General features: G+C 38.5%; 1 protein-coding gene across 1 annotated transcript in view; it reads left to right on the top strand.

The window, feature by feature from the left end:
- Positions 1-262: 262 nt before the first annotated feature.
- Positions 263-27,118, top strand: part of BRWD1 (bromodomain and WD repeat domain containing 1) — a 116,388-nt gene continuing 89,532 nt past the window's right edge. Inside the window, exons 1-9 of the mRNA XM_052648408.1 lie at positions 263-413; positions 525-583; positions 724-753; positions 913-972; positions 15,006-15,156; positions 17,206-17,304; positions 17,784-17,944; positions 18,996-19,217; positions 26,147-26,247. Coding sequence (XP_052504368.1) covers positions 365-413; positions 525-583; positions 724-753; positions 913-972; positions 15,006-15,156; positions 17,206-17,304; positions 17,784-17,944; positions 18,996-19,217; positions 26,147-26,247 — 932 coding nt within the window. The 5' untranslated portion in view covers positions 263-364. The remainder of the gene's footprint in view (positions 414-524; positions 584-723; positions 754-912; positions 973-15,005; positions 15,157-17,205; positions 17,305-17,783; positions 17,945-18,995; positions 19,218-26,146; positions 26,248-27,118) is intronic.

The raw sequence follows: 27,118 nt of genomic DNA, 5'->3' as shown, positions 1-27,118 counted from the left end.
GGCTGCCGCTTCACCGCGCGCAGGGATCCCAGCCACGCGCGCTCCCCTCCCCCACCCGCCGCCTCCCCGGGGCCCGACTCCTGGCGCATACAGCCTCCTCTCTGCATCCCCTGAGGCAGAGAAGAAGGCAGGCTCACTCTTCCGGGCGGGGCCCAAACGTCGTTCGTCCCTTGTCGCAGGCGGCTCCCACAGAGGAACTACTTTTTCTCCCGCGGGGGCACTACTTCGCGGAGGCGTCAGCACTGGCGGCGCGCACGGCATGGCGGCGGAGGCGCGCCTGAGGTAGAGGGACGCCGGCCCGGTCAGGCCTCGGCGCGGCCTACACGCTTTGCTCGCCCGCTCCCGCCCCAGCTCCCGCCCGGCCATGGCGGAGCCCTCGCCCGCCCGACGCCCGGTGCCTCTCATCGAGTCGGGTAAGACGCGCAGCGCCCGCGCCCTCCCCCGGCGCCCCCGCCCGGGCCCCGGCCCCCTCTTCTCCGCCGCGGTCTCCCCGTCTCCTGACTGGTCTCCCCGTTTCTCCGCAGAGCTGTACTTCCTCATCGCCCGGTACCTATCGGCCGGCCCATGTCGGAGAGCCGCCCAGGTGAGTGCGGGCCCGCGGGCGGTGGCCGCGCTCCGGGAGCCCCGGCCCCGCCGCCGCCCGGGGTCGCGGGAGGAGGGCGTCGGGTGGACCGGGGTGCGGCCCCCGCCCCCCTAACTGCGCGTCTGTCTCTTCGGCTGCAGGTGTTGGTGCAGGAGCTGGAGCAGTATCAGGTCTGTGCTTGGCGGCTTTCTCCGCGTCCCCCGCCGGCCCTGCCCGGGGGCCGCTCGCCCGGCTCCCCGGCTCCCCCGCCCCTGCCCCGCCGCCCCCCGCCCCCACACCCCTCCTGCCCTGGCGCGGTGGTCAGTCGTGTGCGTCTCGGGTCTTTGCAGTTGCTGCCGAAGAGGTTGGACTGGGAGGGCAACGAGCACAACAGGAGCTACGAGGAATTGGTGAGACTTTTGACATTTCCATCCCGATGTTTCCCAGCGCCCGCCCCCCCTCCCCGCCCCCTTTTCGGGGCTCCCGCTGGAGGGACGAAGTGACAGAGCGGCGCTCGGAGGGGGCGGGCAGGCGGCCGGGGAGCCACGGGGACGGCGGTACTTCCCCCCGTAGGTTTTGTTTTGTTTTGGGGTGGCTGGTTGGTTTGGGCAGGAAACGGCCCCGGGGGCGGCGTGGGTAGGTGGGGGCGACCCTGTTCCGCGGTTTGTGGCCGGGTGGGTCCCCAGGTGCGGTGAGTCTGGTGAGAGCCGGGGGCGCGCCACCCAGTCAGCGAGCTGCTCTCATCTGTGTTTCTTCGGATCCGGACTTGTAACTCGACCTCTGATTGGTCTTCCTCCATTTGCCCCTCCCAGATCCTCCAGCCACTTGTTCCTAGGAATAGAAGCGTCTCAAAGGTGGAGAGAGGTTCCTCTCTCGGAACATTTTTCTTTCTTTTTCCCTCAGCAGAGTAATAAAAATCTTGCTGCTGTGAGACTCTGCCACTCCTCCAGTACTTTTGCCTCTCTAAACTGTGCTACACTTGTTGAGTGCCTCAGGAAACTTATTTTTATGAATTTTTAATATTGCTCTTTGCTGTGTATAACTGAATGTAGGCCCTAACGATGCAGTTTCTCTTGCTGGAGCACCAGTAACATGGATTACAGTTCTCTTTTCATTGTACACAGTATATGATTTGGTTTGAGCCACTTTTTAGTCCTTAATGAAATTAAATATTTCTCAGGAAAATTTTTTTCTGACTTGTGTTAGGACAAAGGATTTTCTTTAGTTGCATATTCAGCGTCTTGTACGTGCAAAACAGCTGAGAGAAGAAGAGCTGAGTGATCTTTTACCGCAGTTCTTACAACTGCAAGTAGAAGTAGGTGTTAATATAGAATAACATCACCATTCTTAAAGTATATAAAAGAACAGAAATAGAAGGATTTGTTATCTATATATGAAGTTTTTTTTAAACCTTTGTTGAAGTATAGTTAATTTACAACATAATTTACAGTGTTGTGATAATTTCTGCTGTACAGCAAAGTGATTGTTACACATATGTACATTTTCATATTCTTTTCCATTACGGTTTGTCACAGGATATTAATTATAGTTCCCTGTGCTGTACAGAAGTACCTTGTTGTTTATCCATCCTAGATAAAACAGTTTGCGTCTGTGAATCCCAAATTCCCGGTCTGTCCTTCCCCCACTTCCACCTCCTCTTTGGCAACCACAAGTCTGTTCTCCATGTTTGTGAGTCTTTATGCTTGATAGATACTGAACAGTTAAGTGTTGATACTGAAAGCTGGGTGAATGTAACAAAAGATTCTATTTTAATTGCCAGTTTTAATATTTCCCTTCCTAGAGTTTTTTGAAGCAAACTCTTAAAGTATTTTCAAGAAAGGGAGTTGTAAAATTCTTCATCATGGCAGAGTTTTTAATGTTTTCTTGAGTTTGACATCTTGAACCTTAAGGGAATATTTAAAGGATGTTTTACTCCTGTTACTAGGTGCAAACAGTGTGTCTGTGAAGCAGAAAAAGATAATTTTTGAAAAAATTTTTTTTTGTTGAATTGCAATGTTAATTACTGCTGTACAGTAAAGTGACTCGGTTACACACATATATACATTCCTTTTCATATTGTTTTCCATTGTGGCTTCTTGCAGAATATAGATAGTTCCCTGTGCTATACAGTAGGACCTTGTTTATCCATTCTGTATGTACCAGTTTGCATCTGCTAACCCCAAACTTCCAATCTAACCCTCTCCCATCGCCTCTCCCCAGCAAAGCATTATTGATAAGACGTGCAGCTATGTTACTGAGGATAAAGTTGTTTACATTTTGAAATAAGCATGATGCTATAACTGCTGGGAAAGTTACATTAAAAATAGATTGATATATTTTTTGGCTTTTCCTGTTAGTACTGCTTAAAACTTAAAATTCTGCTTTCAGGACTTCCTGGTGGTCCAGTGGTTAAAACTCTGTGCTTCAACTGAGATCCTTCATATGCTGCACAGTGTGGCCAAAAATATAATAAAAATAAAATTCTACTTTAAAGTATTTGGAATCTTGCTCTGTGATGTATCCCTGTGATGTGGCTCTGACATATGTTTTCTCATTGCCTGGATGATTTGTCTGGTGAGGATCCTCTGTCTCCTTTACCTTCCTCCTGCCTCCTTTCCCAGCACTAAGTGGTAGACAGTGAGCTTTCTGTGTAGAGAATTAATTCTTTTGTAAGGGGTATGTGAGTAGCTTCTAGTTCTCCAAACTCTTTTTCTCTTTAAAAATATATATTTTTAAGTATTCCAGGTGGCACTAGTGGTGAAGAACACTCCTGCCAATGCGGGTTTGAACCCTGGGTCAGGAAGATCCCCTGGAGGAGGGCATGGGAACCCGCTCCAGTATTCTTGCCTGGAGAATCCCAGACAGAGGAGCCTGGCAGGCCACGGTCCTTATGGTTCAAAGAGAGTCAGACATGACTGAAGCGACCTAGCAGGAACACATTCAGATATACACAAATGATAACAGTGTAACGAGTGTCCATATTATAAATTCATTACCAGTTTGCTACATTTTTCAATATTTGCCTTGAATTGGGCTTCAGACAAGGTTCATGCATCACACTGAAATGATCTTAAATCTTTCTATCTTGCATAGTTTTTTTTTCCCCCTGTGCTGTAGATCTACTGAAGATACTAGAGTTATTCTGTAGAATATTTCACATTTTGGTTTTATCTGATTCCTTATAATGTTGTTTATTTCTGTATGTTGTTTATTCCTTTTTCTCAGTAGTTATGATTCTTGGATCACAACCGTCTGGAAAGCTTTATAAAACCTGCCCAGGCTGTGCCCCAGACCACTTAAATCAGAATCTTTGTGGTGGGACTGACTGAACATCACTATTATTTTAAAGCCTTTCAAGTGATTCCAGTATCACTGTCTGCACAGCTGCAGTTTATCTTAGACTTGTGACTGTGCTGCTAGTCCAGCTTGTGCTTGGAAGCAAGACTATTTTTGGTATTTTCTTAGGAAAATTGGAACTAGTTATCTCTCAATACCAACTCTGCATTAGCAGTTGAGCCTGTGAATTTTTATGTAATTTTTATGAGTTATAGGTGGTAAAGAAAGGGGAAGAATGAAATAGAAGTATAGAATTGGGCATGAGAATTGGAAAGGTTTGTAAAGGAGGGGTGTATTTGAAAAGGGGAGAGAGATTTGGTATACTTTGTAATTGAGTGACATGATAGATCAATTTTTGTAGGCCAGTCTCTTCTTAAGCAGGGGGGGAAAAATCAAGATTATTAAATTGTAGACTATCATTAGGGGGTTTATTGTCATTAACTTTTTTTTATTTGTTTGGTCATGTTTGAGTAGACCTTTTGTGTAAGGAGAACACTTCAGAGTTATTTGTATTGAAATCAGTGTTTGGTTTATTAGAATAAATAAGTAAGTAGTCATTTTTCTTAAACCTTTAAGTTCATTTACATATCTTATAAATCTAGTAATATGTAGAAACTGGTATATTTATTTTTACATTTTGATTAGTGTTTGATTTGTCATAAAAATTTAATCTTAAAATATTTCACACCACTTAAAAGATATTAACACCACTTAATTAAATTTCCTTAGGGGTTTCCACTCTATATTTACAATGATGGTTTTAATCTGTAGAAGCCTCTATATGGCACATTTAGATCTAAGCATAATCTTTCTAATAATTTAAGTGTTGTAAATATATTTTAAATTTATCATAGTAGATTATTTTTTATTCTTTCAAACATTAAAAATAGTTCAGTAAGTACAACATTTGTTAGTATATCAGAATAACTGTGATTTGTACAAATATATCTCTGCTTCTTTTCTTCACTTCTACTTATTTGTCAACATTCCTCAGTTTACGAATTCACTCTTCAAATCAAGGGGAGAGTGGTATAACCATCTTGAACTTCTTACTGGATTGAGGACTCAGGTTATGTTAGAAAATTCTAACCCAAGATGTGAAATTCAGGTGCACCGCCAGATAGACTCTATTGGAGTCTAAAGTTGAAACTTTTTTCTTTTTTTTATAGCAAGGCTATTTACTCATTTGAAACAAAACTCCCAGGACTTCCTGGCAGTGGTTAAGACTGTGCTTCCACTGCAGGGGTCACGGGTTCCATCTCTGGTCAGGGAACTGAGATCCTGTATGCTGTGCCAAACAGCCAAAAAATGAATAACTAAAATGATATAACTGTGTATTCCAAATCTCTCAAGAGTCTTCTTCAGCACCACAGTTTGAAAGCATTAATTCTTCAGTGCTCAGCTTTCTTTATGGTCCAACTCTCATATCCATACATAACTACTGGAAAAACCATAGCTTTGATACATGTAATCTTAGGCAAATTATTTAATCTCTGCCTCAGTTCTTTGATCTGTATAACAATAAAAAGTGTTGTAAAAATACTTAAAAAAATGATTTTGCTGTGCTGGGCACACAGTAGTAATCAGTAGTATTTATGAGTGATAACATTGATGGGACATTTAAGTCATAATGTGTAGACTTCCCCTTCACCTAATTTATATTTGTAGTGTTTTGTGAAATAACAAAATACAGCCTGTGAGCACTAATACGTGGGCTTATGATACTTGGTTTTTACCCTTATGAATGACCACAAAGTAGAATGGAGAATGGCAGTCTCTCTAGCTTGGTGCCGAATTATGGTAGTGGTGCTGCTGTCTGAGCCACTTAGCCTTGGCTGTGCTACTTTTTTCTTTGGTCTCCGCAACTTACTTTGATATTTCTTTTAATGAAAGTTTGTTGACAGTGATTTTAGTTTTCCTTTTTGGTTTGAAAACTTGTTTTGATTTTATTAAATGCATTTTTTTTTTAAGCTGTGAAATTCTGGTTGCTTAGTTCTGTTTTTTTTTTTTCTTTCAGCACATTAGTATTGAAAAGCCAGAAGTCTTACTGTTTCTTCTTTTAAGATGTGTGTGTTTTTAATTAATTAATTTGGCTGTGTTGAGTCTTAGTTGTGACACCTGGGCTTAGTTGCTTTGAGGCATTTGAGCCGGTGTCCCCTGCATTGTAAGGTGAATTCTTAACCACTGGACCACCAGGGAAGTCCCAATATAATGTTTTTCCCTATGGTTGCTTTTCAAGATTTTCATTTTGTTTTTAATTTTCAGAAGGTTTATGTGATATACGGTAGTCATTATCACTGTATAACAAATTGTCTGAAACTTAGTGAATTAAAGCAGCACAAATTTAATAATTTTAGTTTTCTCAGCAACCCTATTACCTTACATGTATCATGATTTCCTGTTTGAAATGAACTTGGAAGAGACAAGTAACTTGGATGAGGTTATGTTTATCTGGGCTGTATGCCATACTTTTTATGTTGACTATTCATTCAGTAATGCATGGTGCATTTATGCAATAAATAAGTATCTGCCATATTCAGAGTTCCGGGGATACCAGTCTGGAGGAGATGGACAAGGCTCCTACATTTATGGAGCTGACCCCTTGGGGTGTAACTGACCAGGAGCAGCAGACCAGTTACTGTAATACAGATTCAGACCAGTGATGGGGATTGGGAAGGGAGGGTGAAAGGAGATAGCTGATATTCAAGGAATGGTGAGGGAAAGCTTTTTTCGATGGGGTAACATTTGACCTGAAGGATGAAAAGGAGCCAGCTACGTGAAGATCAGAAGAAAGTGTGGTCAGAAGAAAGTGTGGTCACCGTTAGCTTTAACCTGCCTAACCTCTGACCCCATATTTAAATGTCTAGGATTTTTTAAAAAGAAGTGAGTTTATTGGCTGTTGGTAATCATCTTTTTTGAGTTGCCTTTTTATATCTTTTATCTGCTTTTCTACTACTGTCTTACTGTTTTGTAAGCATTCTCCATATATATATATAGATAGGTTATTCTTTAGTCTGTCACTTGTTCTGAATTCCTTTTTCTAGTTTGCAGGTTGCTTTTTAGTTTTCTTTGGGGGTTTTTCTTTTTGGTGGTTCAAGATTTTTAATATTTTGTATCTCTTAATCTTTATTTTGCCTTTATGGTTGTCCGTAAAGCCTTTCTGTACAATAAAATTATAAAGGCAGTATTATATATCCATTTATATCTTTTCCTATGCCATTTATAATTTCTTTTTTAATGTCTTTATGTAGAGTGTATTTTAGCATTTGGTTAGTATGATGTATTTGAGTCTAGCCTTTTCCAGTTTGTCAGTCAGTTAACGAGTACCATTTGAGTCATCTTTCTCTGTAGAGAACGCAGTCGTCATTATTTTCTAAGTTCTTTCTGACTTTGCTCCACAATCTCTTTCTGTTCCTGTGACAGTCTGTACTGTTTTAATGAAGGTGATCATTACATACTAGGGAATTGGCTCTGAACTGTAACTTAACCAATAGCTGTGAAGCCATGGGTCCTTTCTGGCTTTTTATTTGGGAATTAATATTTCCGTTTTGAGTGTTTAATTGCATTTACCTAGTATTTCAGACATTTCTGGGCTTAGCAGCTGAACCTTTGAATTTCCATCAACTACATTTCTTTCATATGACTCTGTAAACTCTTGATTTATGTTTGTATTGTATTTTATGAATTTGTTTTAAAGATGTAGCTAATATGAATAGGTTTTATTTCTTTTGATCATTTGAAATAGGTACAGACTTTTGGGTGAAATAATGAGCTCAGACTGACTAGGAGATGTTTTGCCTTAATGTTGAAATCTGGTCTTTAGTATGTATATGTGACTGAAATTATTTGACCAAGAACTTTTATTATTTCATATCGTCTGTAGGCTGTAGTTTTGTAAAATTCATATGTTTAAAAGTGCACCTGTATTGGGAATTCCCTGGTTGTCCAGTGATTAGGACTCTGCACTTCCACTGTGAGGGTTACAGGTTGGATCTCTGGTTGGGGAACTAAGATCCCACAAGCTGTGTGGGCCAAAAAAAAAAGTGTGCTGGTCTCTTCTGTTTTATTGGTTTGGCCAAAAATTTCCTTTGGTTTTTAAGTAAAAATAAGGCACAGTTTTTCATTTTCACTGAGAACTTTATTGAGCATTGTCACCATTTTGTTCCACTACCTTCTATCTTTTTTCAGGCAACTTCATAATTCCATCTTCCTCAAATTTTTTTTTTTTTAATCTTTTTGAGCAGATAACTATTCCAGGGGCCTTTTATAGTCTTCCAGGCAATTGAATTTTTTTTCATTAAGAAAATTTTGAAAAGACCATCCAAAGGTGCAGTGTCTGAATATAGCAGATGAATCAGAGCTTCCCAGCCAAGCTATAACAGTTTTTGTCTGGTCATCAAAGAAACATGGGTCTTGTGTTATCGTGATGGAAGATTATGCATTTTTTTGTTGTCTAATTCCAGTTGTTTTTCATTGAATACTGCTTTCAGTTGGTCTAATCAGAACTAATCATTAGGTTTTCTGGAAGGAGCTCATAATAGAGGACTCCCTTCCAGTCTCACCATGTACACAGCATCACCTTCTTTGGATGAAGACCAGCCTTTGATGTGGTTGGTGGTGGTTCATTTTGCTTGCCCCGTTATCTCTTCCATTTCACATGATTGCAAAATATCCACTTTTCATCGCTTGTCACAATTTGCTTTAAAAAAACAACTATTTTCATTATGTTTAAGTAGGGATTCACATGCAGAAATGCAGTCAAGAAGGTTTTCTTTGCTTAGCTTATGTGGCACCCCAATATCAAAGCAATGAGCATGACCAACTGGGTGCAAATGATTTTCAACAGTTGATTTGGATATTTTAAATTTTTATTTAATTTTGGTTGTACTTGGTCTTCATTGCTGCTCGAGGACTTTCTCTAGTTGTGGTGAATGGAGGCTGTTCTTCACTGTGGTATGCAGGCTTTTTGTTTCTGTGGCTTTTCTTGTTGCAGAACGCAGGATCTAGGTGCTTGGGCTTCAGTAGTTGTGGCACCCAGGCTCAATAGTTGAGGCTCTAGAGCACAAGCTCAGAAGTTGTGGCTCATGGGCTCACTTGCTCCACAGCATGTGAAATCTTCCTGGACCAGGGATCAAAGCCATATTCCCTGCATTGGCAGGCAGATTCTTATCCACTGTGCTATGGGGGAAGTCTTGATTTGGATATTTTGAGTATGTTAGCTGACTCCCTCATGGTATAATTATTCTCAGTATCTCACTTTGATCGCTATCAACTTCAGCTGGTCTGCCTGACCATGGAGCATCATCCAGTGAGAAACCTCCAGCACAAAACTTCACAAACCACTTTTGACACGTTTGGGATCAGTCACAGCACCTTCTCCATACACCGCACAAGTCTTTTGTGTTGGGTTTTTACTTTTCTTGAAATAATAAGGCATAATATGCTGAAAATGTTGCTTTTTCCCCTCTTCAATTTTAAAATGGCTACACAAGAATTCACCAATTTCAATGTTTTTCTTTTTTTAATGCATGCTGATATGACAACTGTCACAAGACAATCTTAATTACTTCGAATGAAGGTAAGACAACTAAGTGCTACTAGAGCCATCATAACTGGGAAAATGAGTGAACTTTTTGGCCAACCCAATGCTACATCTTTGTTAAACATTTTTTAAAAATGAAGTTTTTTTGGGGGGGAATATTTATTCTTCATTAAGTTCCATATAGGATTCAGGCTTTTAAGACCATGTTTTGGTCATACTCAGTTTAGAAAATTCTGTTATTTTGATTTGATATAGCAGAAATCTCAAGATGGGGCTTCCCAGATGATGCTGGCACTAGTGTTAAAGAACCCACCTGCTAATGCAGGAAGCTTAAGGGACGCTAGTTCAATCCCTGGGTTGGGAAGATCTGGAGGAGGGCATGGCTACTCTCTCCAGTATTCTTGCCTGGAGAATCCCATGGACAGACGAGCTTGGCAGGCTACAGTTCATGGGGTTGCACAGAGTCAGACAAGACTGATGCACACAAATCTCAAGATGCTTCAGAAGTCAGCTGATTCATGGATAAAGTCCCTGAGAATTTTGCTTTCTGTATTTACTCTTGTCAGATGATATGATGATAGGTCTAGAAACAGCAAGAGAACTCTCTTATCAAGAAAATCAGAAAGCTTATGGGAATTCCCTGGCAGTCCAGTGGTTAGGACTTTCACTGTCAGGGACAGGGTTCGATCCCAAACAAGCAGACAATATCAGAAATGTTAGATTTTTTTTCTCCTGAATAGTTTGTAATTTGGAAAAGCTGAAATGGTCTAGAAAGAGAGGTCATTGTTTTGCTAAGGGAGGATGAAAATGGTATTAATAGAATTGCATAGAAATGCTAGCTAAGGCTGTATTTCTGTTTAACATAGCAGTCAGCATTAATAGCATTTTCTAGGCAAGCCTGGCTTGATTGAGATGGTTGGCGGGTTACTTTGTTACAGATAACTCAGATTGGTAAACATGCTGTTAGGATTGGTGAGATTGCATGTGGCATAATAGACTTATTGAATACATTTGCTGAGAAGCAGTGGCTTAAGTAACAATAAAGATGTACAATGGTTTCTTACATGTCTATAAATAGGATTGATGCAGGGGTCTACTGGCATCAGTAGAGTCAGTCTTTGCCTTTCTTCTTTGGCAGCCTTGCCATTTTGGTCTTTTTACCTTGGACTCTTAGTTTTCACGTTGCTGGATGGTTTTTTGCAGTTTTTGCCATCATACCCTAGAAATGCTGGGAGGGAAGAATTCTTTCTTCCTGTGACTATTTTATTAGGGAGGACAATTTTTCCAGGAATGTTCCTTTGCCTCAGGAGATTTCTTCTCAGTGTCATTGGCCAGAATTAGATCATATGGTCTCTTGGTTATGAAAGAATCTGGAAAAGTGAGGTAATGCTGAAGTGGGGAGGTGATGGCTGTTGGGTAAGCAAGCGGTCACTGCTCTGAGAAGCTAGAGCTAGTTAACTTTCTGTAATTAAAATGCATTAAAGTGCTTTTACGTGAAGATCTCATGCCAGCACTAGAACATTTCTCTGTGTAGGTCCTTTTGTCTATAGTGTTAAGCTCTTTTTTCCTCTTATTTCTTTGGGAATATTTTGCCATTTATACTAAATTTGCACTTTTAAAATAAAGAATGTCTGTCATCAGAAGCTGAGGAGAATTTCTTAAGTAAGAAAGACACCAAATTTTGTATTTTGTGTAAAAGGCAGTGCTTTCTGTCACTTCTTGTGTTTCATTGTTGTACTGGAATTTTCATTGTTACAGGAGTTATGGTAGTTTACACATTTTCCATTGCAGAATTTCTGGATGTAGCTTAAGATGCTTTGAGGGAAAGGTAAAGGTCAGACAGGTACATCTTTAAGATATTAAATATTCATTTTAGATCCTGGTTAGATTACAGCATCCCAAACTTTATAGAACAAGCTATTTTCCCCCATAATTTTCCAATTAGGTTATCTAGACTCTACTCCCACTTTCTGTAACTGCTAGTCAGGGCTTGAAAGGGGCTCATGATCACTATGACCAGAACTTGGTGATAGTGACACAGTGATTCTAGGGTTGTGGCTGATAAACTTCCTGAAACTGAATATGGTTGCAGTGAACAAGAGTGTCGAAGGATTGGCTTTGGCCATTGGAGGGACTTAGCTTCCGGCCTGACTCCAACTGGTATACTGATTGAAGCTCTTGTTAGAAACTTACTAACGCTCCTATCTAGGACTTGAAAATATTAAAGGAAAATTACCTATTTATTACTTATTATATTAATTTTTGTCAATATATTTTTTAAAGTTCAGAACTGGTGTTTTTTTTTTTTTTGGCCTATATTGGTACTAGGACCATATTATTTTCCAGATACATCTTATTTTGTACAAGCATAGGATGTCCCCCCACCCCAGATCTCTGATTTTTTAAATTATTATTATTATTTAGATTTGGTTACATTAGAATCCTCAGAAAAAACACAGAGAATCTGTAATTCTCTTCATAGCTGCCATATGGAGTCCATATTCCTATAAGGACTTTATCTGGATCCACTTGCCTGTGTTGAAGCTTCCTGTTATTTTAGTGATCAGTTTTGTTGCTGCTTCAATACAGGCAGTCTTTTACTGCATGTTTGTAAAGCTCTTTTTCCATATCATTTGAGAGAAAATAAGATACTACCACTGGGAAACAATCTGTTTAAAATTTTCTATCCATTCCTTTTCTCTGGAGAATTTTTTTTAATCCGTAGCTTTTATAGCTGATCTTCAAAAACAAGTCTCCATTCAACTCAGATAGAGTTGGTTGTGTATATAGTTAAGCGTTCTCTGTGCACCTGTTGGGCTACCGTGGTGGCTCAGAAGGTAAAGAATCTGCTTGCATTGCAGAAGACTGGGTTTGATTCTTGGGTCAGGAGGATTCCCTGGAGAAGGAAATGGCAACCCACTCCAGTATTCTTGCCTGGAAAATCCCATGGAGCCTGGTGGTCTGCAGACCATGGGGTCACAAGTAGCTGGACAGGACTGAGAGACTAACACATACATCCATCTAAATAGTGGAAAACTCAAAGAGAACTATTAGAGAAGTGTGATTTTCCACGTTATGGAAGTCATGTTGCCATTTCCCACAGTCATTTTATCTTATATATTTAATCCATAGGAAATTTAATCCTTATGTTGTTCAGGTCACTCAGTACAATTGCTTTAATAGGAGTTTTGTTTTCAGGTTTTCTTTACTGACAAGGTCTTAGATCTTTGATTTTCTTGATCCTGTTGGAATTACCTTCTAGTTCCTCCTGTCTTCCTCTCCACTCTTATGATGAGCTAATTATGTGCAACAGTTCTTGAACTTTAACATACTGACACTTGGCAGTAGAGTGCCAAGTGATATAGAATACTTTTTTGAGGTCTTTCTGAGCTCTGATAATATCTTTTGAGTTTTGCCTTGGAATATCTATTATGGTGGGAAACGTTGGGTCAGGTTGGAAAATTAAAGATGTCACCAGGGTTTATGAACAAAAACTTTATATTGAATCCAAGTTTATTTTACGTTTGAATTCATGATTCAGAGCCAAAATAGACCTATTAATAGAACTTGGTTTCAAATTTTTTTGGAATGGTGTTTCTCAAGGAATTTGGAAATAATGTGGAGCATTGTTGGTATCAGAATGGCACGGGGAATATTTTTGGCATTAATGGAAGGGAGCAGAGATACTGTGTGTCTTGAATGTTGAGACAGTCCTGACAGTGATGTTTTGTCAGAACTTCCTCAATGCGATTGAGGAGCCCTTGGGATGAAGCATTAAAATTTATGCCAAGTCATATCAGGTAACATTAATTTTTTGTTTTTTTAGATATAATTGACAGAGTAAACTGCATATAAAATGTTTGAGTGATAGATTTAGATGTGTTACACCATGAACCCATCACCACAGTGAAGATAGTGAACATCCCTCTTACACTCAAAGGTTTCCTCTTCATAATTCCTCCTGCTTCTCTCCCAGCCCCCAGTAACCTGTGACCTGCTTTCTGTAACTATAAGTTAATTTGCATTTCTGGAGTTTTATATAAATGGAATCATATAGCATGTGCTCTTTTTCTGGCTTCTTTCCACAGTTATTTTGACATTCACCCATTAATTTGTGTTACTAAATTTCCTTATTGCTGAGTAGTATTCCATTGTACAGACACAATAATGTGTCTAGTCATTCACCTGTTAATGGACATTTGAATAATGTTCACTTCGGGGCTCTTGAGAAGAAAGCTGTTTAAGAACATTCATATGCAAACCTTTATGTGAACATATGCTTCCTTTTTTCTTGTATAAACACCTATGAGTATTATAGCTGGATAAAATGGTTATGTATGTGTTACTATTAAAGACACTACCTCAGTGTTTTCCAAAGTGATTGTACTGTTTTCCCTTTGTACCAGCAGTTTCTCTACATTCTTGTGATCTTGGTCTGGTCAGTTTTAGCTTTTTTAGTAGATGTGTAGTGATATCTCATTATGGTTTTAATTTGTATTTTATCTGTTACCAGTGATGTTGAGCATCTTTTCATGTATTTGTTTGCCATCTGTATGTCTTCTTTGTTGAGGTACCTAGTCAAATCATTCTTAAAAATTAGGTTTTTAAAAATTTATTGTCTTGATAGTTCTTTATGTATTCTGGATATGACTCCCTTATCAGATACATACGTTGCCAGTATTTTCTTTCAGCTTATGGTTGTCTTTTCATCCTCTTAACAATACCTACTGAAGTTGTTTTGGTGAAGTATACTTTATTGATCTGTTCTTTTGTGGATTTTGTTTTTGGTGTCATTTTCGAAACCTTTGCCTGATGTCAGGTCATAAAGATTGTCCTTTAAAGTTTTCTTTTATAGATTTTAAAGTTTTAGATGATACATTTAGATCTATGATGTATCTTGAGATAATTTTTGTTTATGGTGTCATGTACATATTAGTTAATTACCTGGTAGCTCAGATGGTAAAGAATCTGCCTCCAATGCGAAGACCCAGGCTTGATCCCTGGTTTGGGAAGATCCCCTGGAGAAGGGAATGGCTACCCACAGTATTCTTGCTTGGAGAATTCCATGAACAGTGGAGCTTGGTGGGCTACAGACTCGGGTTGGAAAGAGTTGGACATGACTGAGCAACTAACACTTTCACTTTCATTATTATTATAATTATTTTGACAAATGGATATTCCCTTGTTTTGACACCATTTTGAAAAGATTTATCTTTTCTTTTTTGCACCTTTGCTAAAAATCAGTTCTTACAGGTCCCGAAATCAGGTGGTTAGTTCTGAACTTTGCTCTTTTTCAAAGCTGCTTTGGCTTTTCTAAGCTGTACATTTTAGAATAAAATTTTCAATTTCTAACAACAACAAAAAAAGCCTACTGGGGTTTTGGTTGGGATGGCTTTGAATCTGTAGACTAATTTACTGCTTATTTTGTTTTTTAATTTCTCTCAGCAGCATTTTGTAGTTTTCTTTGTATGTGTTTCTCAAATATTTTGTCAAACTTGTCCCTAAGTATTTGTTTTTTGAAACTCTTGTAAAAAATGTTGTTTTCAAAACTTGCTCTCCAATCAGGTCTTGTCCAATAAGCACGTGGCTCCTGACCATCTGTTGCAAATCTGCCAACGCATCGGTCCCATGCTGGATAAAGAGATCCCACCCAGCATTTCAAGAGTCACTTCTTTACTTGGGGCAGGAAGGCAGTCTTTGCTACGTACAGCAAAAGGTACCTTAATTTGAAGAAGTGTTCTGCTTTGTATTACTAGCTTAATAATTACTATAATTGTGAAGTAATGTAAGCATTGTGGAAGAAAGGTGATATGTAACTAAAAACCATGCTGTGGACTATAAAATTCTCTGCATTTAGCCTAGGCATTGATTTCTATTACGTCAGTGTTTAATGGGTCCTTCTGCATTTAAAAAATGATAAAGGTATAGATGTTAAGCTCAAAAGCTTGAATTTATTATGAGATGTGTTTGAGGTTTTATCAATGTGAGTTCTTAATTTTCCATTTTGTAGCTCACTTATAACTTCATTGAATGTAATTGTATGTGTCTAATAAACTCTTTAAATGCTAGAAGTATTTCATTTGATATTTAGATTCTGCAAGCCCTTTGTTATAAGGGGAAGTGATTTTCTAAATTTGGTAGCATTTTGAAAATGAGCACCAAAAATGTACAATTGCATGGTTCTTTTTCCACCAGTTTAATTTTTTGCGAAATTGTGTGGTAGCAAAATGTTTGGAATTGCTGTTTCTCTGTTAGCTCGGTATAAATCACTTAGACTGAGTATATGTATGTGATACGATCTATGTATACAACGTGGCTTAACCGCTAACGGGCAAGAATGTTGGCTCTTCTGATCTTGAGTATCCGTCACGTTCATCCCTCATGATTATTTTTAAGATCTGTTGCTGTTGTGATGCTGCCTCTTAGATGCTCCACCAGTATAAAGTTTGACTGAGAAAGAACAACCCTTCCTCTTGGTTCCATGCCAGACTGGTTTGTCAGCTTTAGTTGTTTTCCAGTGCTCTATGTAGTCACGCCACACTGTGGCTCGAATCAGGAAACTGTTCATATTCCTCCTTTTTCTGTGTTCTACTCACTTTGTAATTATTCTATTTTAGGTTGTTATATAGTAGTTGCTTGGGTAGCCTGTTTTCTTCTGTTTTCTTTACTTGTGTCAAGCTCAATGTTGTTTTGTGATGAGCACTGCTTTAGAACTGGCAGACTGTAGAAGAAGCTCTTCAGCAAGCTGTCCTAGGGTAGGGACTGTATTTCTCTGTTTGTTTGTACTAGTGACATGAGAGGATGCCTTGTAACTGATATTGATAGTGGTAATGAATTCATTCCTGTAAAACATGATATGCCTGTTAGTTTGGGGCACCCGAGGCTCAGTGGAGGTTTATATAATGCCTTTCTTCCCTTCCTCCTTCAGTTCTGCAGAAGCTAATTTCTGGCACAGCATACTCTGTGCTCTGCTGCTATCTCCTCTAGAGGGGGTTAGACAGTTTTCTTAGTGTATTTGCTAAGAGGGATAGGACTTCAGAATTAAGTGTTCAGACTCGCAGGTCCTACATGTGCTCTTGTGTAATGGATTGTCTATGATCCTAAAACAAGAGGAAAGCCATTTGTCAATACTAAGGAGATTAAAGTCATGGTAATATTGGCCAGCATTAATTTTAAACTCAGTAACATTTAAATAATTAAGTCAAGGATTTTCATATAAATGAAAAAAAAAATTTCCTTACAAAAATGTCCATTATGGGAAAATTGGATCAGTTGCGAGTAAGACCTTTATCACTAATGATTGTATGGTGTAATTCTGTGATGAAAAATAAAAATCCATTTGGCATTGAGTAGGACTTGGAGTCAAAAGATCTGGTTTTATGGTCCATCTTGACAAGTCATTTGCAGTGGATCTCTTTAAAGGTCCTGGAACCTTTGAGCCTCAGTTACCTCACTTATAAATTGGCGATAATACCTACCTCACAGGGTTGTTGTGAGGATTCAATGAGATAATGTATGTAGAAAGCACTTTGTAAATTGTAAAGTGCTACACAAATGTTAGTTGTTGTTGTTGTATCTGAGATGTCTTAAATTTTTTTTTTTCCTTCAGAAATAGTCTAATAAACCTCTAGGGCTTTTCTGTTAAAGTATATTAGTTGGTAAACCTTTTAATAAACAGTTTATTACAATATACGTAAGTATTCTATAAAATCTTTCTTGGGGTTAACTTTCAAGATTTTATGTGTATCTAAAATTCATTTTAAAGACTGCAGGCACACAGTTTGGAAGGGCTCTGCCTTTGCTGCTCTTCATAGAGGAAGACCTCCTGAAATGCCGGTGAATTATGGTTCCCCACCAAATCTTGGTAAGTGAGGTTGACTTTTCAGTTGCCCAAAATAGTTTTTTAATTTCTTGACCAACTTTGTAACTGTTGTATTAAAACTTTAAAGGAGGTGCTGGTAATGTTTCAGATAATTGCTTTCCTAAAATTATTACTAAAAGTAATAAAAGGTAATGAAAAACAATCTTATTTAATAAATCTGTGCCAGTGCTTATAGTCGGAGAAGGCAGTGGCACCCCACTCCAGTACTCTTGCCTGGAAAATCCATGGATGGAGGAGCCTGGTAGGCTGCAGTCCATGGGGTCACGCAGAGTCGGACACGACTGAAGCGACGTAGCAGCAGCAGCAGCAGTGCTTATAGTAGAACAGAATAGGGAAGAAACTTCATCGTTAGAATTTCTCAAGTGTTAATTTTTGTGGCCCTCTAGAAATTGTTTTGGAGTTTTTCTTAGCTTCTCACCTACTGGCTTCTCCTTAACCGTTTTCATGTTTTTATTTCCTAGTGGAGATCCATCGAGGAAAACAACTCACAGGGTGTTCCACTTTTAGCACAGCGTTCCCAGGAGCTATGTATCAGCACATAAAAATGCACAGGAGGATTCTCGGACATCTGTCTGCTGTTTACTGTGTAGCATTTGATAGGACAGGACATAGAATCTTCACAGTGAGTTACCATTTTAAAGTCAATTTGGTATCATTTGGAGCACTTTAGTGTGCCTCACGATTATCTAGGAAAGCTTAATTAAATATGTCTTTTCTTTTTCTCAGAAATTTTGACTTGGTCTGGTGTGGGATCTGTGCATTTTTGCATTTTTATTTGCATTTTTTTAAGTATCCCCTGTAATTCTGAAGCAGATAATCAGGCCTTGTATGGTGTTTGTGGATCACCTACAGCTCATTCTAGACCTACTGAATTAGGTTCTAGTGTGTATTAACAAAAACAATCGAAAAAATCCCCCTACATTAATCAGAAAGACCCTCTCCCCTAAAAATCTAGATGTCTACAGGTGATTCATATTCTCATTGATTACTTGTGATCTGGGGAAATTGATTAACACTGAAAGATTATTTTATAATTATTGTAAAACTACATGTAAATTTTTGGAATTTAACTTACCATTTCAGTGTTTTAAGGGAAAGTTAGGATGGATAAGAAGTTTAGATTTCATTTTTCTGTTGTTGAGATTCACAGTTGATATTCAGATATTTTCTGGATGGATGGATACTGGATGGTACTATAAATTTGAGACTATTGCTTAGTTATTTAAAATGAGGGCTTTAGTCCCATTATTTTTTGTTTTTGGAATTGCCATTTACTCCACTTGTGAAACAGAACTGTCTTAACTAATACTTACCAAGTTATTTAACTTAATGTGAACTAAACAAACATTTAACTTTGTTAACTGAAATGGGTGAGCCTTGGACTTTTAGTTGGACTTATTACATGGCAGAGAATTTGGAGATAATAGTATTTATAATAGGTCTAAGCCATAGAAATGAAAACTGCAAGAATGTATCTTTTTTATTATTTGATTTGAAGAAAAACATTGTAAGTTTTCTTGGCCATCAGATTCATAATTTACAGAGTATTCTACAGTTGGAAAGAGAGGAGGAGATAGAAACATTTAATTTGTGTGACAAGTGAATGGTATTTTTAAAAATGAAATATAAGACTTGCTGTATTAACATTTTATCTTGGGGTAAATTTTTTTTAGGGTTCAGATGATTGTTTGGTGAAGATTTGGTCAACTCACAATGGCCGCCTATTGTCCACATTAAGAGGTCATTCTGCAGAAATTTCAGATATGGCAGTAAACTATGAGAATACAATGATTGCTGCAGGGAGCTGTGATAAAATAATTAGAGTGTGGTGCCTGAGAACCTGTGCTCCGGTTGCTGTGCTCCAAGGACACACGGGGTCAATTACATCTTTACAGGTAAAACCCCCTTTAGTGTGCACATTTGTGTACTGTCTCCTTTGCATTTAAATGGTCATTATCTTTGGAGATGAGAAATAGTGAGATGTTTAGTAATTACATGATCTATTTTAAATTTAGTAATCAGGAAAAATATAATCAGTCATAGTTCCATGAATCTTGGAAGGGTGATGTAATAGATAACCTAATGCTGATAAGAGCTTTACTGGGATGACTTACTGTTTCCTTTAGGTTTACAGTTGAACTGAGTGAGTGGCAATTACACACTCATGGTGACAGGTTAATAATTTTTCTCCCTTAAAATTTGTGGATTTTGATAAGTTGATTAAGTTGGCTGAAATATATATTTTTCTTTATTGTGGACATTAATTTTTTGAACCATATAGATGGTAGACAAAATAGTATGATGAGCCTTTATGTGTCCATCATCCCTGGCCAGTTCTTCTTCATCTGTTTCACCTTGTACCTAAAGCAAATGCTAGATTTCATATCATTTCATCTGTAAATGCTTCAGTATGTCTACTGTGTTTTATTAAAAACACAACCAAAAACATTATCATCACACTTGTTTGTTGACATTCAGATTTCAAATAGTTTCATAAATGGACTTCCCTGGTGGCTCAGCTGTAAAGAATCTGCCTGCAACGTGGGAGCCCTGGGTTCAATCCCTGGATTGGGAAGATCCCCGGAAAAGGGAAAGGCTACCCACTCCGGTATTCTGGCCTGGAGAATTCCATGGACTGTATAGTCTGTGGGGTCGCAAAGAGTCAATCACAACTCTTTCATAAATAGCATTATTTTATTTAGTTTGAATTAGGAACCAGAGTCAGTACCTTACAATTGGTTGCTATACATTAAAAGAATTTTACCACAAGTTTCATCATCTTGTCCAATTTTTTGGGCAGTTTCTTTGTTGAGGAAATTGGGTTTATAGAGTTCCCACAGTTTGGGTACCATTTGCTTCCTTGTAGAATAGATTAACATGTTTCTTTGTGTTTCTTTTAAGTTGGTTGTTGGATCCAGAGTAGTAGTTTTATTTAATGCGTATGAGAGTCACTTGGAGGCTTTGTTTAAAACACAGATTGCTAGGCCCCACTGCTTAAGATTTTGATTGATTCTGAATGTTGGAGGTAGGTGAGGATCATTGATTGAAAATAAAAGAGGCTTGGTTACCTTAATGCATATGCTCTTCCAGGTGGTCTCTCTGTAGTTGCCTTAGATCTGTTAGTTCCGAGAATGGTAATATTCAGTCACTTTTTAGAAATTACATTTTGTTAGTAGGTAATGATTTATAAGGCCTTTTAAGGCATGTTGTTGTCTCTGATTTGAGTTTGATTAAACAAGGAGAGTGGTTTCATTTTCATATGTGAATTTACCCAGGCTATATGTTGAGTGGCCTATGAATAGATTTGGTGTGAAGTCTGTGATAAAAGTGACTTTTCTCAACTCCTGTGGTCAATATTCTTAAAGAACAGAGACTGCAAACTTGTTTTTTAAGGATGACAACTAAAATTGGGATTGAGTTTTACTATGAATATTGGAGGAAAATCTTCGGTTTGCCTATTTATTTTTTGACAATGAGTATATTGTTCTCTAGAGGACTTTATAGGTTAAAAATTAATTCATATCCTAGCTGTGTTCCACAGGTTTTAAAATTTTAAAGTTTGTTATGAACTTGTAGACAATATCACAGCAACATTTATAGTAAGTAGTTTGTGAGTGTATGTTTTAAAATCATTATAGAATTGTTCAGTGTGAGAGTGAAGCTCTGGTCTTCAATGAAAGCCTCATTGTTTTGATAATAGGGGCCCACCTGTATTTATCACCTACCAAAGATACAGAAAATTTACTTGTGTGGTAGTAAGTTTTTATACATCAGAAGGCTTATCTGTGCTTGCTAGTGGTTACTCTGAAGTTCAAACACAAACAAGTGCATGATACATTAATCTTTTTCATGTTCTTTGCCCTGTTGTTACTGGCATGTATAAACCATCCTAACTGTAGTAACAGCTTTCTTTTTTTATTAAAAAAAAGATAAGTAATATTGTTTGCCAAAAAAACTAGACAGTAGTTAATAGCAAATAATATTTAAAACTTCCATAATCTTACCATTTAGAATAATCCCTGTCAGTATTTTAGTACAAAACCTTTCTCATGGGTAGCAGTATGCACTATCACTTATAATTTACGTTCTCAGTAGCGTTAGTATTAGACTAACTGGGTTAGAGTTAGAACCTTTTGTCTAAGAGTATCAAGTAACAATTGGAGGAGGAAATGGCAACCCACTCCAGTGTTCTTGCCTGGAGAATTCCAGGGGCGGAGGAGCCTGGTGGGCTGCCATCTATGGGGTCGCACAGAGTCGGACACGACTGATGCGACTTAGCAGCAGCAGCAGCATCAAGTAACATTCTTGAGGAGTAAGAGACATAATGCTTAGCTGGAAACTATTAACAGAAAAGTTGGATGAAGGTGAAAAAGTATCCAGAGTACTAAACAGTTCAGTAGCTCAGTCGTGTCTGACTCCTTGCGACCTCATGGACCGCAGCATGCCAGGCTTCTCTGTTCATCACCAACTCCTGGAGTTTGCTCAAAGTCGTGTTTGTCAAATCAGTGATGCCATCCAGCCATCTCATCCCCTGTCGTCCCCTTCTCCTGCCTTCAGTCTTTACCAGCATTAGAGTCTTTTCTAAGGAGTCAGTACTTCGCCTCAGGTGGCCAAAGTACTGGAGTTTCAGCTTCAGCATCAGTCCTTCCAATGAATATTTGGGACTGATTTCCTTTAGGATTGACTGGTTTGATCTCCTTGCAGTCCAGGGGACTCTCAAGAGTCTTCTTCAACACCACATTTCAAAAGCATCAATTCTTTGGCGCTCAACTTTCTTTGTGGTCCAACTCGCACATCCATACTTGACTATGGGAAAAACCATAGCTTTGACTAGATGGACCTTTGTTGGCAAAGTTAATGTCTCTGCTTTTTAATATGCTGTGTAGGTTGGTCATAGCTTTTCTTCCAAGGAGCAAGTGTCTTTTAATTTCATGGCTACAGTTACCATCTGCAGTGATTTTGGAGCCCAAGAAAATAAAGTCTATCACTGTTTCCATTTCCATTCCATTCCACAAAGTGCTAACATAGTGAGAAATTATGTAGCCAAGATATGGAAACCCCAGAGCGAGGAACCTTGAATTTGAAGGCATTTAGCAGTTTCATAGGTGACTGAGAAGCTTAGCAGAAATTTTGACAGACTTGTAGGATTGGGGAGGATATATGTTGGAAATATCCATGCATAGTAAATTCAGCTATTGATGAAATTTCATCAGAGAACTAGAATTAGTAAAAAGAAACTTGAGGACTGAAGTGTACAACTGAATTTAGTAGTTCAGTAGATTGTTTTAACAGCAGACTGGATTCTACTAAGGAAGTCAAAGAGAGAATTGATGAGTTGGCAGTGAGGCCAGAGAAAATAAACAAATGGAAGCACAGAGTGAAGAGTTTAGAATGTACCAAAAGAGGTTAATAAAGAGGAAATGCTGAAAAGATTCCACATGTGTATACATATATATGTACCATACATGTAACTGGAATTCCTGAAGGAGAGAGTGAAGCAAAAGCTGTGTTTGTAGTGATAATAGCTGAGAAGTTTGCAAAATACACTAAAGAAATAAAGCCACAGATTGAAGAAATGCTAAGTTTCCTGAACAGAGTAAATATACAGAAAACTACAACTATTGAACATCACATTTAGTTTTAAAACCAAAGACAGAGAAATCTTAAAGAATCAGAGGGGAAAATAACAAAAGGAGCAAGACTGATGGCCAGCTTCTCAGTAGAAGCAGTGGAGGTTCATAGACAAAGGAGTGCTTTTCTGAGAGTACTGATAGGAAATGACTGCGGGTCAAGAATTCTGAACCTACTGAAAATCCACTGAAGTGTAATAAACACGTTTTCAGACAGACTCAGAGTTTCTTAGTGATGGGACAGCACTAAGGGGAATTTGAAGTAGTATTCTTCAGTCAGAGAAGGAATGTGATCCCAGGCTTGGAGTAATAAGAGGAAATGAAGAATTAAAAGAACATGTGTATGGGTAAATGGAAATAAACATTGACCACCTGCAACAAATATCATTTCTAGGGTTTTAGATTATGTATCAGTTCAGTTCAGTTGCTCAGTCGTGTCCCACTCTTTGTGACCCCATGAGTCGCAGCACCCCAAGCCTCCCTGTCCATCACCAACTCCCGGAGTTCACTCAGACTCACGTCCATCGAGTCCGTGATGCCATCCAGCCATCTCATCCTCGATCGTCCCCTTCTCCTCCTGCCCGCAATCCCTCCCAGCATCAAAGTCTTTTCCAATGAGTCAACTTTTCACATGAGGTGGCCAAAGTTCTGAGCTTCAGCTTTAGCATCATTCCTTCCAAAGAAATCCCAGGGCTGATCTCCTTCGGAATGGACTGGTTGGATCTCCTTGCAGTCCAAGGGACTCTCAAGAGACTTCTCCATTACCAAAGTTCAAAAGCATCAATTCTTCGGCGCTCAGCCTTCTTCACAGTCCAACTCTCACATCCATACATGACCACTGGAAAAACCATAGCCTTGACTAGATGGACCTTAGTCAGCAAAGTAATGTCTGCTTTTGAATATACTATCTAGGTTGGTCATAACTTTTCTTCCAAGGAGTAAGCGTCTTCTAATTTCATGGCTGCAGTCACCATCTGCAGTGATTCTGGAGCCCAGAAAAATAAAGTCTGACACTGTTTCCACTGTTTCCCCATCTATTTCCCATGAAGTGATGGGACCAGATGCCATGATCTTCGTTTTCTGAATGTTGAGCTTTAAGCCAACGTTTTCACTCTTCTCTTTCACTTTCATCAAGAGGCTTTTTAGTTCCTCTTCACTTTCTGCCATAAGGGTGGTGTCATCTGCATATCTGAGGTTATTGATATTTCTCCCAGCAATCTTGATTCCAGCTTGTGTTTCTTCCAGTCCCGCATTTCTCATGATGTATTCTGCATAGAAGTTAAATAAACAGGGTGACAATATACAGCCTTGACATACTCCTTTTCCTATTTGGAACCAGTCTGTTGTTCCATGTCCAGTTCTAACTGTTGCTTCCTGACCTACATACAGATTTCTCAAGAGGCAGGTCAGGTGGTCTGGTATTCCCATCTCTTTCAGAATTTTCCACAGTTTATTGTGATCCACACAGTGAAATGCTTTGGCATAGTCAATAAAGCAGAAATAGATGTTTTTCTGGAACTCCTTTGCTTTTTCCATGATCCAGCGGATGTTGTCAATTTGATCTCTGGTTCCTCTGCCTTTTCTAAAACCAGCTTGAACGTCAGGGAGTTCATGGTTCATGTATTGCTGAAGCCTGTCTTGAGAATTTTGAGCATTACTTTACTAGCATGTGAGATGAGTGCAATTGTGAGGTAGTTTGAGCATCGTTTGGCATGGCCTTTCTTTGGGATTGGAATGAAAACTGACCTTTTCCAGTCCTGTGGCCACTGCTGAGTTTTCCAAATTTGCTGACATATTGAGTGCAGCACTTTCACAGCATCATCTTTTCAGGATTTGAAACAGCTCAACTGGAATCCCATCACCTCTACTAACTTTGTTGGTAGTGATGCTTTCTAAGGCCCACTTGACTTCACATTCCAAGATGTCTGGCTCTAGATTAGTGATCACATGATCATGATTATCTGGGTTGTGAAGATCTTTTTTGTACAGTTCTTCCGTGTATTCTTGCCACCTCTTCTTAATATCTTCTGGTTCTGTTAGGTCCATACCATTTCTGTCCTTTATCGAGCCCATCTTTGCATGAAATGTTCCCTTGGTATCTCTAATTTTCTTGAAGAGATCTCTAGTCTTTGCCATTCTGTTGTTTTCCTCTATTTCTTTTCATTGATCACTGAAGAAGGCTTTCTTATCTCTTCTTGCTATTCTTTGGAACTCTGCATTCAGATGCTTATATCTTTCCTTTTCAACTCTCTTCCTTTCACAGCTATTTGTAAGGCCTCCCCAGACAGCCATTTTGCTTTTATATATATATATAGAGAGAATTAAACTGACAGTAATAAGAGCTTATATATTCGGAGATAACTTCAGTATTATTATAGATCTTTCTGTTACTATCACATACCACATTCCCTCTTACTTTGGTAATTTTGCTCATCTTACTCCTTTGCTGAGTGTGTTTTTCTTGTTTTCCTTATAATTCCCTCTGTATCTTTTAAGCTGCCTTGGATGTTTCTGGACCAAATGGATCTTCCTTTCTCTAGCTTGTTTGTGTAGCACAGTCAGTACTTTATTAAACACAAGTGTTAACCCTATTCTGAAGTTACAAGATAATTCTTTTGTTATAATACTTGTATCATTTTGTTATTTAAATATTTAAAATGTCTATCACTTGGAATTTATCCTGCTTCATAGTTTGAAGAATGGATCCATTTTCCCCTTAATTGTTGCATAGTTGTCCCGTTACCATGTATGCATTTATGGTCCATTGTTTCCCCATCTGACTGAGATGGCTCCTTTGTTGTATGTCTTGTGTATTAGGGTCCAGTTCGGACTTCACAGTTTTCCATTGGTCTTTCTGTCATAATGTACGTACTGTGCCCCATAGTTTTAATTATTGAGGCCTTGTGGTAGATCTCACATCAACAGGACTAGATCTTTACTTTCTCTTAATGAAAGTTTTTCTGACCGTTCTTATTAGTTTCCAAAATAAACTTTTATTGAGATCACATTATGTTTATAAATTAGAGATAGACTTTCTCTTTTGTTTTTTTTTTGGTTATGAGTTCTCACTGTAGTATCACCTGTATCTTGGATTTCTTGTGTGTTGCTCAAAGTGTCAATTGAAATTAACTTTGAAAAACTTAAACTGTAATGTTAGTGGAAACTGATTTGTAAATGTTTTTATTCCTTTTTAGTTTAGCCCCATGGCCAAAGGCTCGCAAAGATACATGGTCTCCACTGGTGCTGATGGGACTGTTTGTTTTTGGCAGTGGGATTTAGAATCCTTGAAATTCAGGTAAATGACTGTAATTGTGTAGTAAGTTTTTTCTTTTTTCATGATGTTACTGTTTAGTCTAAAAATGAAATCTGATTATAAAGAGAAATTATGTATTGTGATTGCCTTTTTACTTTTGAACTTAATTTTTGATATGTACAGTGCATGTACCATATTGACTGTTGTTTATGCTGTACCATTTAGATATTTGGGTATGTTAAAGGGACGGAGCTGTCCTCTTAGTGGTCACATGGTTTTGAAAAAGTGATAGTATGTGAAACATTTTGAAAAATGTTAGAAATATATATGATTATATGCATAGGCAGAAATTTAGGCAGGAATTATTTAAGAATCAGACCTGGATTATTATAGCCTTACACTGCCCAACATGGCATCCACTAGCCACACATTTCTATCGAGCACTTTGGTTGTGGCTGGTGCAATTGAGGAATCGAATTATTAAAGTTTTAACGGATATGATTCAGTACTTAGAGAACTTTTAAGCGTATTTTAAACAACTTGAGTATGTGAATTAATTTTTCAATTAGAAGTTTCATGAACTCTCAGTACAGATCAAGTATTTTTGATGAAAACTTCAAATTGAGATATATTATAAGTGCTATGGCAGAGTTAAAGGATATACTATGAAAGCAATTAAAGTTCTCATTAAAATTTTATTAACATTGTTGTGGTATTTTGGATATATTGTGTTAAATGGATTAAAACTAATTTTATCTTTTTACTTATTTTGTGGCTACTAAAAATTTAATGTTAGATATGCAGCTTGCATTCTCTTTCTGTTGGAGCATGCTATCTGGTGGTTTTACCGCCTGTTCTGTGGCCTCAATAATGGGTTCTCTTACACTCTGAGCTTTAGTCACCTCTGTTACAG

This window comes from Budorcas taxicolor, chromosome 1, assembly GCF_023091745.1.
Source record: "Budorcas taxicolor isolate Tak-1 chromosome 1, Takin1.1, whole genome shotgun sequence".
Taxonomy (NCBI): Eukaryota; Metazoa; Chordata; class Mammalia; order Artiodactyla; family Bovidae; genus Budorcas; species Budorcas taxicolor.
Note: the sequence above shows the minus strand (reverse complement) of the source record. Positions and strands in the feature narration are given on the sequence as shown.